The sequence below is a fragment of the Salvelinus fontinalis genome, chromosome 41, assembly GCF_029448725.1.
Source record: "Salvelinus fontinalis isolate EN_2023a chromosome 41, ASM2944872v1, whole genome shotgun sequence".
NCBI lineage: Eukaryota > Metazoa > Chordata > Actinopteri > Salmoniformes > Salmonidae > Salvelinus > Salvelinus fontinalis.
In genome coordinates, this window is record NC_074705.1 from 2,720,127 (window position 1) to 2,733,867 (window position 13,741).

General features: G+C 49.0%; 1 protein-coding gene across 3 annotated transcripts in view; it reads left to right on the forward strand.

Annotated features, from left to right (window-relative positions):
- Positions 1–13,741, forward strand: part of LOC129840267 (bone morphogenetic protein receptor type-2-like) — a 133,734-nt gene that overhangs the window by 93,544 nt on the left and 26,449 nt on the right. For all 3 annotated transcript variants that reach the window (XM_055908020.1, XM_055908019.1, XM_055908021.1), the window contains 3 exons: positions 3,163–3,277; positions 9,558–9,718; positions 10,935–11,082. In XM_055908020.1, the coding sequence (XP_055763995.1) occupies positions 3,163–3,277; positions 9,558–9,718; positions 10,935–11,082 (424 nt within the window). The remainder of the gene's footprint in view (positions 1–3,162; positions 3,278–9,557; positions 9,719–10,934; positions 11,083–13,741) is intronic.

Genomic DNA, 13,741 nt, shown 5'->3' on the forward strand with positions numbered 1-13,741 from the left:
AGTATGAATTATTAATACAGTTTATCTCTCTCTGTGTCCTGGTGTAGTATGATGTATTAATACAGTATATCTGTGTCTGTGTCCTGGTGTAGTATGATGTATTAATACAGTATATCTCTCTCTCTGTGTAGTGTGATGTATTAATACAGTATATCTCTCTCTGTGTCCTGGTGTAGTATGATGTATTAATACAGTATATCTCTCTCTGTGTCCTGGTGTAGTATGATGTATTAATACAGTATATCTCTCTGTGTCCTGGTGTAGTATGATGTATTAATACAGTATATATATCTGTGTGTCCTGTTGTAGTATGATGTATTAATACAGTATATCTATCTCTCTGTGTAGTATGATGTATTAATACAGTATATCTCTCTCTGTGTAGTGTGATGTATTAATACATTATATCTCTCTCGGTGTGTAGTATGATGTATTAATACAGTATATATCTCTGTGTCCTGGTGTAGTATGATGTATTAATACAGTATATCTCTCTCTCTCTGTGTCCTGGTGTAGTATGATGTATTAATACAGTATATCTCTCTGTGTCCTGGTGTAGTGTGATGTATTAATACAGTATATCTCTTTCTCTGTGTAGTATGATGTATTAATACAGTATATCTCTCTCTCTGTGTCCTGGTGTAGTATGATATATTAATACAGTATATCTCTCTCTGTGTAGTATGATGTATTAATACAGTATATCTCTCTCTCTGTGTCCTGGTGTAATATGATGTATTAATACAGTATATCTCTCTCTCTGTGTCCTGGTGTAGTATGATGTATTAATACAGTATATCTCTCTCTGTGTCCTGGTGTAGTATGATGTATTAATACAGTATATCTCTCTGTGTCCTGGTGTAGTATGATGTATTAATACAGTATATCTCTCTCTCTGTGTCCTGGTGTAGTATGATGTATTAATACAGTATATCTCTCTCTGTGTCCTGGTGTAGTATGATGTATTAATACAGTATATCTCTCTCTCTGTGTGTAGTATGATGTATTAATACAGTATATCTCTCTCTCTGTGTCCTGGTGTAGTATGATGTATTAATACAGTATATCTCTCTCTGTGTCCTGGTGTAGTATGATGTATTAATACAGTATATCTCTCTGTGTCCTGGTGTAGTATGATGTATTAATACAGTATATCTCTCTCTCTGTGTCCTGGTGTAGTATGATGTATTAATACAGTATATCTCTCTCTCTGTGTGTAGTATGATGTATTAATACAGTATATATCTCTGTGTCCTGGTGTAGTATGATGTATTAATACAGTATATCTCTCTCTGTGTCCTGGTGTAGTATGATGTATTAATACAGTATATATCTCTCTCTGTGTCCTGGTGTAGTATGATGTATTAATACAGTATATCTCTCTGTGTCCTGGTGTAGTGTGATGTATTAATACAGTATATATCTCTCTCTCTGTGTGTAGTATGATGTATTAATACAGTATATATCTCTCTCTGTGTAGTATGATGTATTAATACAGTATATCTCTTCTCTGTGTCCTGGTGTAGTATGATGTATTAATACAGTATATCTCTCTCTGTGTCCTGGTGTAGTATGATGTATTAATACAGTATATCTCGCTCTGTGTGTAGTATGATGTATTAATACAGTATATCTCTCTCTGTGTCCTGGTGTAGTATGATGTATTAATACAGTATATCTCTTCTGTGTGTCCTGGTGTAGTATGATGTATTAATACAGTATATCTCTCTCTGTGTGTAGTATGATGTATTAATACAGTATATCTCTCTCTCTGTGTGTAGTATGATGTATTAATACAGTATATCTCTCTCTCTGTGTCCTGGTGTAGTATGATGTATTAATACAGTATATCTCTCTCTGTGTCCTGGTATAGTATGATGTATTAATACAGTATATCTCTCTCTCTGTGTGTAGTATGATGTATTAATACAGTATATCTCTCTCTCTGTGTGTAGTATAATGTATTAATACAGTATATCTCTCTCTCTGTGTGTAGTATGATGTATTAATACAGTATATCTCTCTCTCTGTGTGTAGTATGATGTATTAATACAGTATATATATCTCTCTGTGTGTAGTATGATGTATTAATACAGTATATATCTCTCTCTGTGTCCTGGTGTAGTATGATGTATTAATACAGTATATCTCTCTCTGTGTCCTGGTGTAGTGTGATGTATTAATACAGTATATATCTCTCTCTCTGTGTCCTGGTGTAGTATGATGTATTAATACAGTATATATCTCTCTCTCATTGTAGTATGATGTATTAATACAGTATATCTCTCTCTCTGTGTGTAGTGTGATGTATCAATACAGTATATCTCTCTCTCTCTGTGTCCTGGTGTAGTATGATGTATTAATACAGTATATCTCTCTGTGTCCTGGTGTAGTATGATGTATTAATACAGTATATCTCTCTCTCTGTGTCCTGGTGTAGTATGATGTATTAATACAGTATATATCTCTCTGTGTGTAGTATGATGTATTAATACAGTATATATCTCTCTCTGTGTGTAGTATGATGTATTAATATAGTATATCTCTCTCTGTGTGTAGTATGATGTATTAATGCAGTATATATCTCTCTCTGTGTGTAGTATGATGTATTAATACAGTATATATCTCTCTGTGTGTAGTATGATGTATTAATACAGTATATCTCTCTCTCTGTGTGTAGTATGATGTATTAATACAGTATATCTCTCTCTCTGTGTCCTGGTGTAGTATGATATATTAATACAGTATATATCTCTCTCTGTGTCCTGGTGTAGTATGATGTATTAATACAGTATATCTCTCTGTGTCCTGGTGTAGTGTGATGTATTAATACAGTATATCTCTCTCTATGTCCTGGTGTAGTATGATGTATTAATACAGTATATATCTCTCTCTGTGTCCTGGTGTAGTATGATGTATTAATACAGTATATCTCTCTCTGTGTCCTGGTGTAGTATGATGTATTAATACAGTATATCTCTCTCTCTCTGTGTAGTATGATGTATTAATACAGTATATATCTCTCTCTGTGTCCTGGTGTAGTATGATGTATTAATACAGTATATCTCTCTCTGTGTCCTGGTGTAGTATGATGTATTAATACAGTATATCTCTCTCTCTGTGTGTAGTATGATGTATTAATACAGTATATCTCTCTGTCAGGGCTCTTTGTATTGCTACTTGGGCCTGCAGACAGGAGACTGGATGAGTAGCTGTCGTCTGGCCCATTCCATCACCAGAGGCCTGGCGTACCTGCATACTGAACTGCTTAAAGGAGGTGAGACATACACCTGTCCTCTACGCCCTGACCTCTACGCCCTGTCCACCTGACCTCTACGCCCTGACCTCTACACCCTGACCTCTACGCCCTGACCTCTACGCCCTGACCTCTACGCCCTGACCTCTACGCCCTGACCTCTACGCCCTGACCTCTACGCCCTGTCCACCTGACCTCTACGCCCTGTCCACCTGACCTCTACGCCCTGTCCACCTGACCTCTACGCCCTGACCTCTACGCCCTGACCTCTACACCCTGTCCACCTGACCTCTACACCCTGACCTCTACGCCCTGTCCACCTGACCTCTACACCCTGACCTCTACGCCCTGTCCACCTGACCTCTACACCCTGACCTCTACGCCCTGTCCACCTGACCTCTACACCCTGACCTCTACGCCCTGTCCACCTGACCTCTACACCCTGACCTCTACGCCCTGTCCACCTGACCTCTACACCCTGTCCACCTGACCTCTACGCCCTGTCCACCTGACCTCTACACCCTGACCTCTACGCCCTGTCCACCTGACCTCTACGCCCTGTCCACCTGACCTCTACACCCTGACCTCTACGCCCTGTCCACCTGACCTCTACACCCTGACCTCTACGCCCTGTCCACCTGACCTCTACACCCTGTCCACCTGACCTCTACACCCTGACCTCTACGCCCTGTCCACCTGACCTCTACACCCTGTCCACCTGACCTCTACACCCTGACCTCTACGCCCTGTCCACCTGACCTCTACACCCTGACCTCTATGCCCTGTCCACCTGACCTCTACACCCTGACCTCTACGCCCTGTCCACCTGACCTCTACACCCTGACCTCTACGCCCTGTCCACCTGACCTCTACGCCCTGACCTCTACACCCTGTCCACCTGACCTCTACGCCCTGTCCACCTGACCTCTACACCCTGACCTCTACGCCCTGTTCACCTGACCTCTACGCCCTGTCCACCTGACCTCTACGCCCTGTTCACCTGACCTCTACGCCCTGACCTCTACGCCCTGTCCACCTGACCTCTACACCCTGACCTCTACGCCCTGTCCACCTGACCTCTACGCCCTGACCACCTGACCTCTACGCCCTGTCCACCTGACCTCTACACCCTGACCTCTACGCCCTGTCCACCTGACCTCTACGCCCTGACCTCTACGCCCTGTCCACCTGACCTCTACGCCCTGTTCACCTGACCTCTACGCCCTGACCTCTACGCCCTGACCTCTACGCCCTGTCCACCTGACCTCTACGCCCTGTCCACCTGACCTCTACGCCCTGTCCACCTGACCTCTACGCCCTGTCCACCTGACCTCTACGCCCTGACCTCTACGCCCTGACCTCTACGCCCTGTCCACCTGACCTCTACGCCCTGTTCACCTGACCTCTACGCCCTGACCTCTACGCCCTGACCTCTACACCCTGACCTCTACGCCCTGTCCACCTAACCTCTACACCCTGTCCACCTGACCTCTACGCCCTGACCTCCTGACCTCTACGCCCTGACCACCTGACCTCTACGCCCTGTCCACCTGACCTCTACACCCTGACCTCTACGCCCTGTTCACCTGACCTCTACGCCCTGTCCACCTGACCTCTACGCCCTGTTCACCTGACCTCTACGCCCTGTTCACCTGACCTCTACGCCCTGACCTCTACGCCCTGTCCACCTGACCTCTACGCCCTGTCCACCTGACCTCTACACCCTGACCTCTACGCCCTGTCCACCTGACCTCTACGCCCTGACCACCTGACCTCTACGCCCTGTCCACCTGACCTCTACACCCTGACCTCTACGCCCTGTCCACCTGACCTCTACGCCCTGACCTCTACGCCCTGTCCACCTGACCTCTACGCCCTGACCTCTACGCCCTGACCTCTACGCCCTGTCCACCTGACCTCTACGCCCTGTCCACCTGACCTCTACGCCCTGTCCACCTGACCTCTACGCCCTGTCCACCTGACCTCTACGCCCTGTCCACCTGACCTCTACGCCCTGACCTCTACGCCCTGACCTCTACGCCCTGTCCACCTGACCTCTACGCCCTGTTCACCTGACCTCTACGCCCTGACCTCTACGCCCTGACCTCTACACCCTGACCACCTAACCTCTACACCCTGTCCACCTGACCTCTACGCCCTGACCTCCTGACCTCTACACCCTGTCCACCTGACCTCTACGCCCTGACCTCTACGCCCTGTCCACCTGACCTCTACGCCCTGACCTCTACACCCTGACCTCTACGCCCTGACCTCTACGCCCTGTCCACCTGACCTCTACGCCCTGACCTCTACACCCTGTCCACCTGACCTCTACGCCCTGACCTCTACACCCTGACCTCTACGCCCTGTCCACCTGACCTCTACGCCCTGTCCACCTGACCTCTACGCCCTGACCTCTACACCCTGACCACCTGACCTCTACACCCTGACCTCTACGCCCTGTCCACCTGACCTCTACGCCCTGACCTCTACACCCTGACCTCTACGCCCTGTCCACCTGACCTCTACGCCCTGTCCACCTGACCTCTACGCCCTGACCTCTACACCCTGACCACCTGACCTCTACACCCTGACCTCTACGCCCTGTCCACCTGACCTCTACGCCATGTCCACCTGACCTCTACGCCCTGACCTCTACGCCCTGTCCACCTGACCTCTACGACCTGTCCACCTGACCTCTACGCCCTGACCACCTGACCTCTACGCCCTGACCTCTACACCCTGTCCACCTGACCTCTACGCCCTGACCTCTACACCCTGACCTCTACGCCCTGACCTCTACGCCCTGTCCACCTGACCTCTACGCCCTGACCTCTACGCCCTGTCCACCTGACCTCTACGCCCTGACCACCTGACCTCTACGCCCTGTCCACCTGACCTCTACGCCCTGACCTACGCCCTGACCACCTGACCCCTACGCCCTGTCCACCTGACCTCTACGCCCTGTCCACCTGACCTCTACGCCCTGTCCACCTGACCCCTACGCCCTGTCCACCTGACCTCTACGCCCTGACCTCTACACCCTGTCCACCTGACCTCTACACCCTGTCCACCTGACCTCTACACCCTGTCCACCTGACCTCTACGCCCTGTCCACCTGACCTCTACGCCCTGACCACCTGACCTCTACGCCCTGACCTCTACGCCCTGTCCATCCTCTGGGGTTCAATGTGGAGTAGTAATGTAGCCATCCTCTGTGGTTCAATGGGGAGTAGTAATGTAGCCATCCTCTGGTTCAATATAGAGTAGTAATGTAGCCATCCTCTGGTTCAATGGGGTGTAGTAATGTAGCCATCCTCTGGGGTTCAATGTGGAGTAGTAATGTAGCCATCCTCTGGGGTTCAATATAGAGTAGTAATGTAGCCATCCTCTGTGGTTCAATGTGGAGTAGTAATGTAGCCATCCTCTGGTTCAATGTGGAGTAGTAATGTAGCCATCCTCTGTGGTTCAATGTGGAGTAGTAATGTAGCCATCCTCTGTGGTTCAATGTGGAGTAGTAATGTAGCCATCCTCTGTGGTTCAATGGGGAGTAGTAATGTAGCCATCCTCTGTGGTTCAATGTAGAGTAGTAATGTAGCCATCCTCTGGTTCAATGGGGAGTAGTAATGTAGCCATCCTCTGTGGTTCAATGTAGAGTAGTAATGTAGCCATCCTCTGGTTCAATGTGGAGTAGTAATGTAGCCATCCTCTGTGGTTCAATGTGGAGTAGTAATGTAGCCATCCTCTGTGGTTCAATGGGGAGTAGTAATGTAGCCATCCTCTGTGGTTCAATGTGGATTAGTAATGTAGCCATCCTCTGGTTCAATGTGGATTAGTAATGTAGCCATCCTCTGTGGTTCAATGTAGAGTAGTAATGTAGCCATCCTCTGCAATACTATCACCAGAGTACTGCTCTGGTCTACAATACTATCACCAGAGTACTGCTCTATTCTACAATACTATCACCAGAGTACTGCTCTGTTCTACAATACTATCGCCAGAGTACTGCTCTGGTCTACAATACTATCACCAGAGTAATACAATACTATCACCAGAGTACTGCTCTGGTCTACAATACTATCACCAGAGTACTGCTCTGGTCTACAATACTATCACCAGAGTACTGCTCTGGTCTACAATACTATCACCAGAGTACTGCTCTATTCTACAATACTATCACCAGAGTAATACAATACTATCACCAGAGTACTGCTCTGGTCTACAATACTATCACCAGAGTACTGCTCTATTCTACAATACTATCACCAGAGTACTGCTCTATTCTACAATACTATCACCAGAGTACTGCTCTGGTCTACAATACTATCACCAGAGTACTACAATACTATCACCAGAGTACTGCTCTATTCTACAATACTATCACCAGAGTACTGCTCTATTCTACAATACTATCACCAGAGTACTGCTCTATTCTACAATACTATCACCAGAGTAATACAATACTATCACCAGAGTACTGCTCTATTCTACAATACTATCACCAGAGTACTGCTCTATTCTACAATACTATCACATGAGTACTGCTCTATTCTACAATACTATCACCAGAGTACTGCTCTGGTCTACAATACTATCACCAGAGTACTGCTCTGGTCTACAATACTATCACCAGAGTACTGCTCTGGTCTACAATACTATCACCAGAGTACTGCTCTGTTCTACAATACTATCGCCAGAGTACTGCTCTGGTCTACAATACTATCACCAGAGTACTGCTCTGGTCTACAATACTATCACCAGAGTACTGCTCTGTTCTACAATACTATCACCAGAGTACTGCTCTGTTCTACAATACTATCACCAGAGTACTGCTCTGGTCTACAATACTATCACCAGAGTACTGCTCTATTCTACAATACTATCACCTGAGTACTGCTCTGGTCTACAATACTATCACCAGAGTACTGCTCTGGTCTACAATACTATCACCAGAGTACTGCTCTGGTCTACACTACTATCACCAGAGTACTGCTCTATTCTACAATACTATCACCAGAGTACTGCTCTGGTCTACAATACTATCACCAGAGTACTGCTCTGGTCTACAATACTTTCACCAGAGTACTGCTCTGGTCTACAATACTTTCACCAGAGTACTGCTCTGGTCTACAATACTTTCACCAGAGTACTGCTCTATTCTACAATACTATCACCAGAGTACTGCTCTGGTCTACAATACTTTCACCAGAGTACTGCTCTGGTCTACAATACTATCACCAGAGTACTGCTCTATTCTACAATACTATCACCAGAGTACTGCTCTGGTCTACAATACTATCACCAGAGTACTGCTCTATTCTACAATACTTTCACCAGAGTACTACTCTGTCTGCCTCTCACTGCCCTCTAGTGGATACTGTGATACTACACCAAGTCAGTAGAGGTCTGCCTCTCACTGCCCTCTAGTGGATACTGTGATACTACACCAAGTCAGTAGAGGTCTGCCTCACACTGCCCTCTAGTGGATACTGTGATACTACACCAAGTCAGTAGAGGTCTGCCTCTCACTGCCCTCTAGTGGATACTGTGATACTACACCAAGTCAGTAGAGGTCTGCCTCTCACTGCCCTCTAGTGGATACTGTGATACTACACCAAGTCAGTAGAGGTCTGCCTCTCACTGCCCTCTAGTGGATACTGTGATACTACACCAAGTCAGTAGAGGTCTGCCTCTCACTGCCCTCTAGTGGATACTGTGATACTACACCAAGTCAGTAGAGGTCTGCCTCTCACTGCCCTCTAGTGGATACTGTGATACTACACCAAGTCAGTAGAGGTCTGCCTGTGTCCTGGTTGTCAGTAATAACTGGTAGAGGATCAGTTCTCCTCATCTATTATGAACGACCACGGTCCTAGTTCTAAATATTATCTTGTAACTCCTTTCTCTCTCCTCTTCTCCCTCCTCCCCCTCCTCTATTCCTCCCCCTCCTCTCTTCCTCTCTTCTCCCTCCTCCCCCTCCTCTCTTCTCTCTCCACCCCCTCCTCTCTTCCTCCCCCTCTCTTCTCCCTCATCCTCTCTTCTCCCTCCTCATCCTCTCTTCTCCCTCATCCTCTCTTCTCCCCCTCTTCCTCTCTTCTCCCTCATCATCCTCTCTTCTCCCCCTCTTCCTCCCCCTCCTCTTTTCCTCCCCCTCCTCTTTTCCTCCCCCTCTTCCTCCCCCTCCTCTTTTCCTCCCCCTCCTCTTTTCCTCCCCCTCCTCTCTTCCTCCCCCTCCTCTCTTCTCCCTCATCATCCTCTCTTCTTCCTCCTCGTCATCCTCCTCTCTCCCCTCCTCTTCCAGACTTCTATAAGCCAGCTGTGTCTCACAGAGATCTGAACAGTCGGAACATTCTGGTGAAGAACGACGGAACGTGTGTCATCATCGACTTTGGCCTCTCCATGAAGTTGACGGGGAACCGGCCGTTACGGCAGGGAGAGGAGGAGAACGCTGCCATCAGTGAGGTGAGGGGAGACCATAGAACCCTTTGGAACCAATGTCATCAGTGAGGGGAGACCATAGAACCCTTTGGAACCAATGTCATCAGTGAGGTGAGGGGAGTCTATAGAACCCTTTGGAACCCACGTCATCAGTGAGGTGAGGGGAGCCCATAGAACCCTTTGGAACCAATGTTATCAGTGAGGTGAGGGGAGACCATAGAACCCTTTGGAACCAATGTCATCAGTGAGGTGAGTCTCTAGAACCCTTTGGAACCCACGTCATCAGTGAGGTGAGGGGAGACCATAGAACCCTTTGGAACCCACGTCATCAGTGAGGTGAGGGGAGTCTATAGAACCCTTTGGAACCCACGTCATCAGTGAGGTGAGGGGAGACCATAGAACCCTTTGGAACCCACGTCTCTCCAGGTAGGAACTATCCGCTACATGGCTTGGGGCATTCTGGAGTGGGTGGTTAGGGTTAGAGATTATGTATTTAAACACTGGTTCTGTCTCTCTCCAGGTGGGTCCAGTCCACTACATGGTCCCAGAGGTTCTGGAGGGTTAGTAGAGAGTTATAACACTGGTTCTGTCTCTCTCCAGGTGGGTCCGGTCCACTACATGGTCCCAGAGGTTCTGTAGGGTTAGTGTAGAGTTATAACACTGGTTCTGTCTCTCTCCAGGTGGGTCCAGTCCACTACATGGTCCCAGAGGTTCTGGAGGGTTAGTGTAGAGTTATAACACTGGTTCTGTCTCTCTCCAGGTGGGTCCAGTCCACTACATGGTCCCAGAGGTTCTGGAGGGTTAGTGTAGAGTTATAACACTGGTTCTGTCTCTCTCCAGGTGGGTCCAGTCCACTACATGGCCCCAGAGGTTCTGGAGGGTTAGTGTAGAGTTATAACACTGGTTCTGTCTCTCTACAGGTGGGAACGATCCGCTACATGGCCCCAGAGGTTCTGGAGGGTTAGTGTAGAGTTATAACACTGGTTCTGTCTCTCTACAGGTGGGAACGATCCGCTACATGGCCCCAGAGGTTCTGGAGGGTTAGTGTAGAGTTATAACACTGGTTCTGTCTCTCTACAGGTGGGAACGATCCGCTACATGGCCCCAGAGGTTCTGGAGGGTTAGTGTAGAGTTATAACACTGGTTCTGTCTCTCTACAGGTGGGAACGATCCGCTACATGGCCCCAGAGGTTCTGGAGGGTTAGTGTAGAGTTATAACACTGGTTCTGTCTCTCTACAGGTGGGAACGATCCGCTACATGGCCCCAGAGGTTCTGGAGGGGGCGGTGAACCTGAGGGACTGTGAGTCGGCTCTGAAGCAGGTGGACATGTACGCCCTGGGCCTCGTCTACTGGGAGACCTTCATGAGGTGTACTGACCTCTTCCCAGGTAATAACCCTGACCTCTGACCCTGGGCTTCGTCTACTGGGAGACCTTCATGAGGTGTACTGACCTCTTCCCAGGTAATAACCCTGACCTCTGACCCTGGGCTTCGTCTACTGGGAGACCTTCATGAGGTGTACTGACCTCTTCCCAGGTAATAACCCTGACCTCTGACCCTGGGCTTCGTCTACTGGGAGACCTTCATGAGGTGTACTGACCTCTTCCCAGGTAATAACCCTGACCTCTGACCCTGGGCTTCGTCTACTGGGAGACCTTCATGAGGTGTACTGACCTCTTCCCAGGTAATAACCCTGACCTCTGACCCTGGGTCTCGTCTACTGGGAGACCTTCATGAGGTGTACTGACCTCTTCCCAGGTAATAACCCTGACCTCTAACCCTGGGCCTCGTCTATTGGGAGACCTTCATGAGGTGTACTGACCTCTTCCCAGGTAATAACCCTGACCTCTGACCCTGGGCCTCGTCTACTGGGAGACCTTCATGAGGTGTACTGACCTCTTCCCAGGTAATAACCCTGACCTCTGACCCTGGGCCTCGTCTATTGGGAGACCTTCATGAGGTGTACTGACCTCTTCCCAGGTAATAACCCTGACCTCTGACCCTGGGCCTCGTCTACTGGGAGACCTTCATGAGGTGTACTGACCTCTTCCCAGGTAATAACCCTGACCTCTGACCCTGGGCCTCGTCTATTGGGAGACCTTCATGAGGTGTACTGACCTCTTCCCAGGTAATAACCCTGACCTCTGACCCTGGGCCTCGTCTACTGGGAGACCTTCATGAGGTGTACTGACCTCTTCCCAGGTAATAACCCTGACCTCTAACCCTGGGCCTCGTCTACTGGGAGACCTTCATGAGGTGTACTGACCTCTTCCCAGGTAATAACCCTGACCTCTGACCCTGGGCCTCGTCTACTGGGAGACCTTCATGAGGTGTACTGACCTCTTCCCAGGTAATAACCCTGACCTCTAACCCTGGGCCTCGTCTACTGGGAGACCTTCATGAGGTGTACTGACCTCTTCCCAGGTAATAACCCTGACCTCTAACCCTGGGCCTCGTCTACTGGGAGACCTTCATGAGGTGTACTGACCTCTTCCCAGGTAATAACCCTGACCTCTAACCCTGGGCCTCGTCTACTGGGAGACCTTCATGAGGTGTACTGACCTCTTCACAGGTAATAACCCTGACCTCTAACCCTGGGCTTCGTCTACTGGGAGACCCTCCATGAGGTGTACTGACCTCTTCCCAGGTAATAACCCTGGGCCTCGTCTACTGGGAGACCTTCATGAGGTGTACTGACCTCTTCCCAGGTAATAACCCTGACCTCTAACCCTGGGCCTCGTCTACTGGGAGACCTTCATGAGGTGTACTGACCTCTTCCCAGGTAATAACCCTGACCTTTAACCCTGGGCCTCGTCTACTGGGAGACCTTCATGAGGTGTACTGACCTCTTCCCAGGTAATAACCCTGACCTCTGACCCTGGGCCTCGTCTACTGGGAGACCCTTCATGAGGTTTACTGATCTCTTCCCAGGTAATAACCCTGACCTCTGACCCTGGGCCTCGTCTACTGGGAGACCTTCATGAGGTGTACTGACCTCTTCCCAGGTAATAACCCTGACCTCTGACCCTGGGCTTCGTCTACTGGGAGACCTTCATGAGGTGTACTGACCTCTTCCCAGGTAATAACCCTGACCTCTGACCCTGGGCTTCGTCTACTGGGAGACCTTCATGAGGTGTACTGACCTCTTCCCAGGTAATAACCCTGACCTCTGACCCTGGGCTTCGTCTACTGGGAGACCTTCATGAGGTGTACTGACCTCTTCCCAGGTAATAACCCTGACCTCTGACCCTGGGCTTCGTCTACTGGGAGACCTTCATGAGGTGTACTGACCTCTTCCCAGGTAATAACCCTGACCTCTGACCCTGGGTCTCGTCTACTGGGAGACCTTCATGAGGTGTACTGACCTCTTCCCAGGTAATAACCCTGACCTCTGACCCTGGGCCTCGTCTATTGGGAGACCTTCATGAGGTGTACTGACCTCTTCCCAGGTAATAACCCTGACCTCTAACCCTGGGCCTCGTCTACTGGGAGACCTTCATGAGGTGTACTGACCTCTTCCCAGGTAATAACCCTGACCTCTGACCCTGGGCTTCGTCTACTGGGAGACCCTCCATGAGGTGTACTGACCTCTTCCCAGGTAATAACCCTGACCTCTAACCCTGGGCCTCGTCTACTGGGAGACCTTCATGAGGTGTACTGACCTCTTCCCAGGTAATAACCCTGACCTCTGACCCTGGGCTTCGTCTGCTGGGAGACCCTCCATGAGGTGTACTGACCTCTTCCCAGGTAATAACCCTGACCTCTTCCCAGGCTGGGCCAATTGTGCGCCGCCCTATGGGAGTCCAAATCACGTCCGGATGTGATACAGCCTGGAATCTAACCAGGGTCTGTAGTGACTCCTCTAGCACTGAGATGCAGTGCCTTAGACCGCTGTGATACAGCCTGGAATCTAACCAGGGTCTGTAGTGACGCCTCTAGCACTGAGATGCAGTGCCTTAGACCGTTGTGATACAGCCTGGAATCTAACCAGGGTCTGTAGTGACGCCTCTAGCACTGAGATGCAGTGCCTTAGACCGCTGTGATACA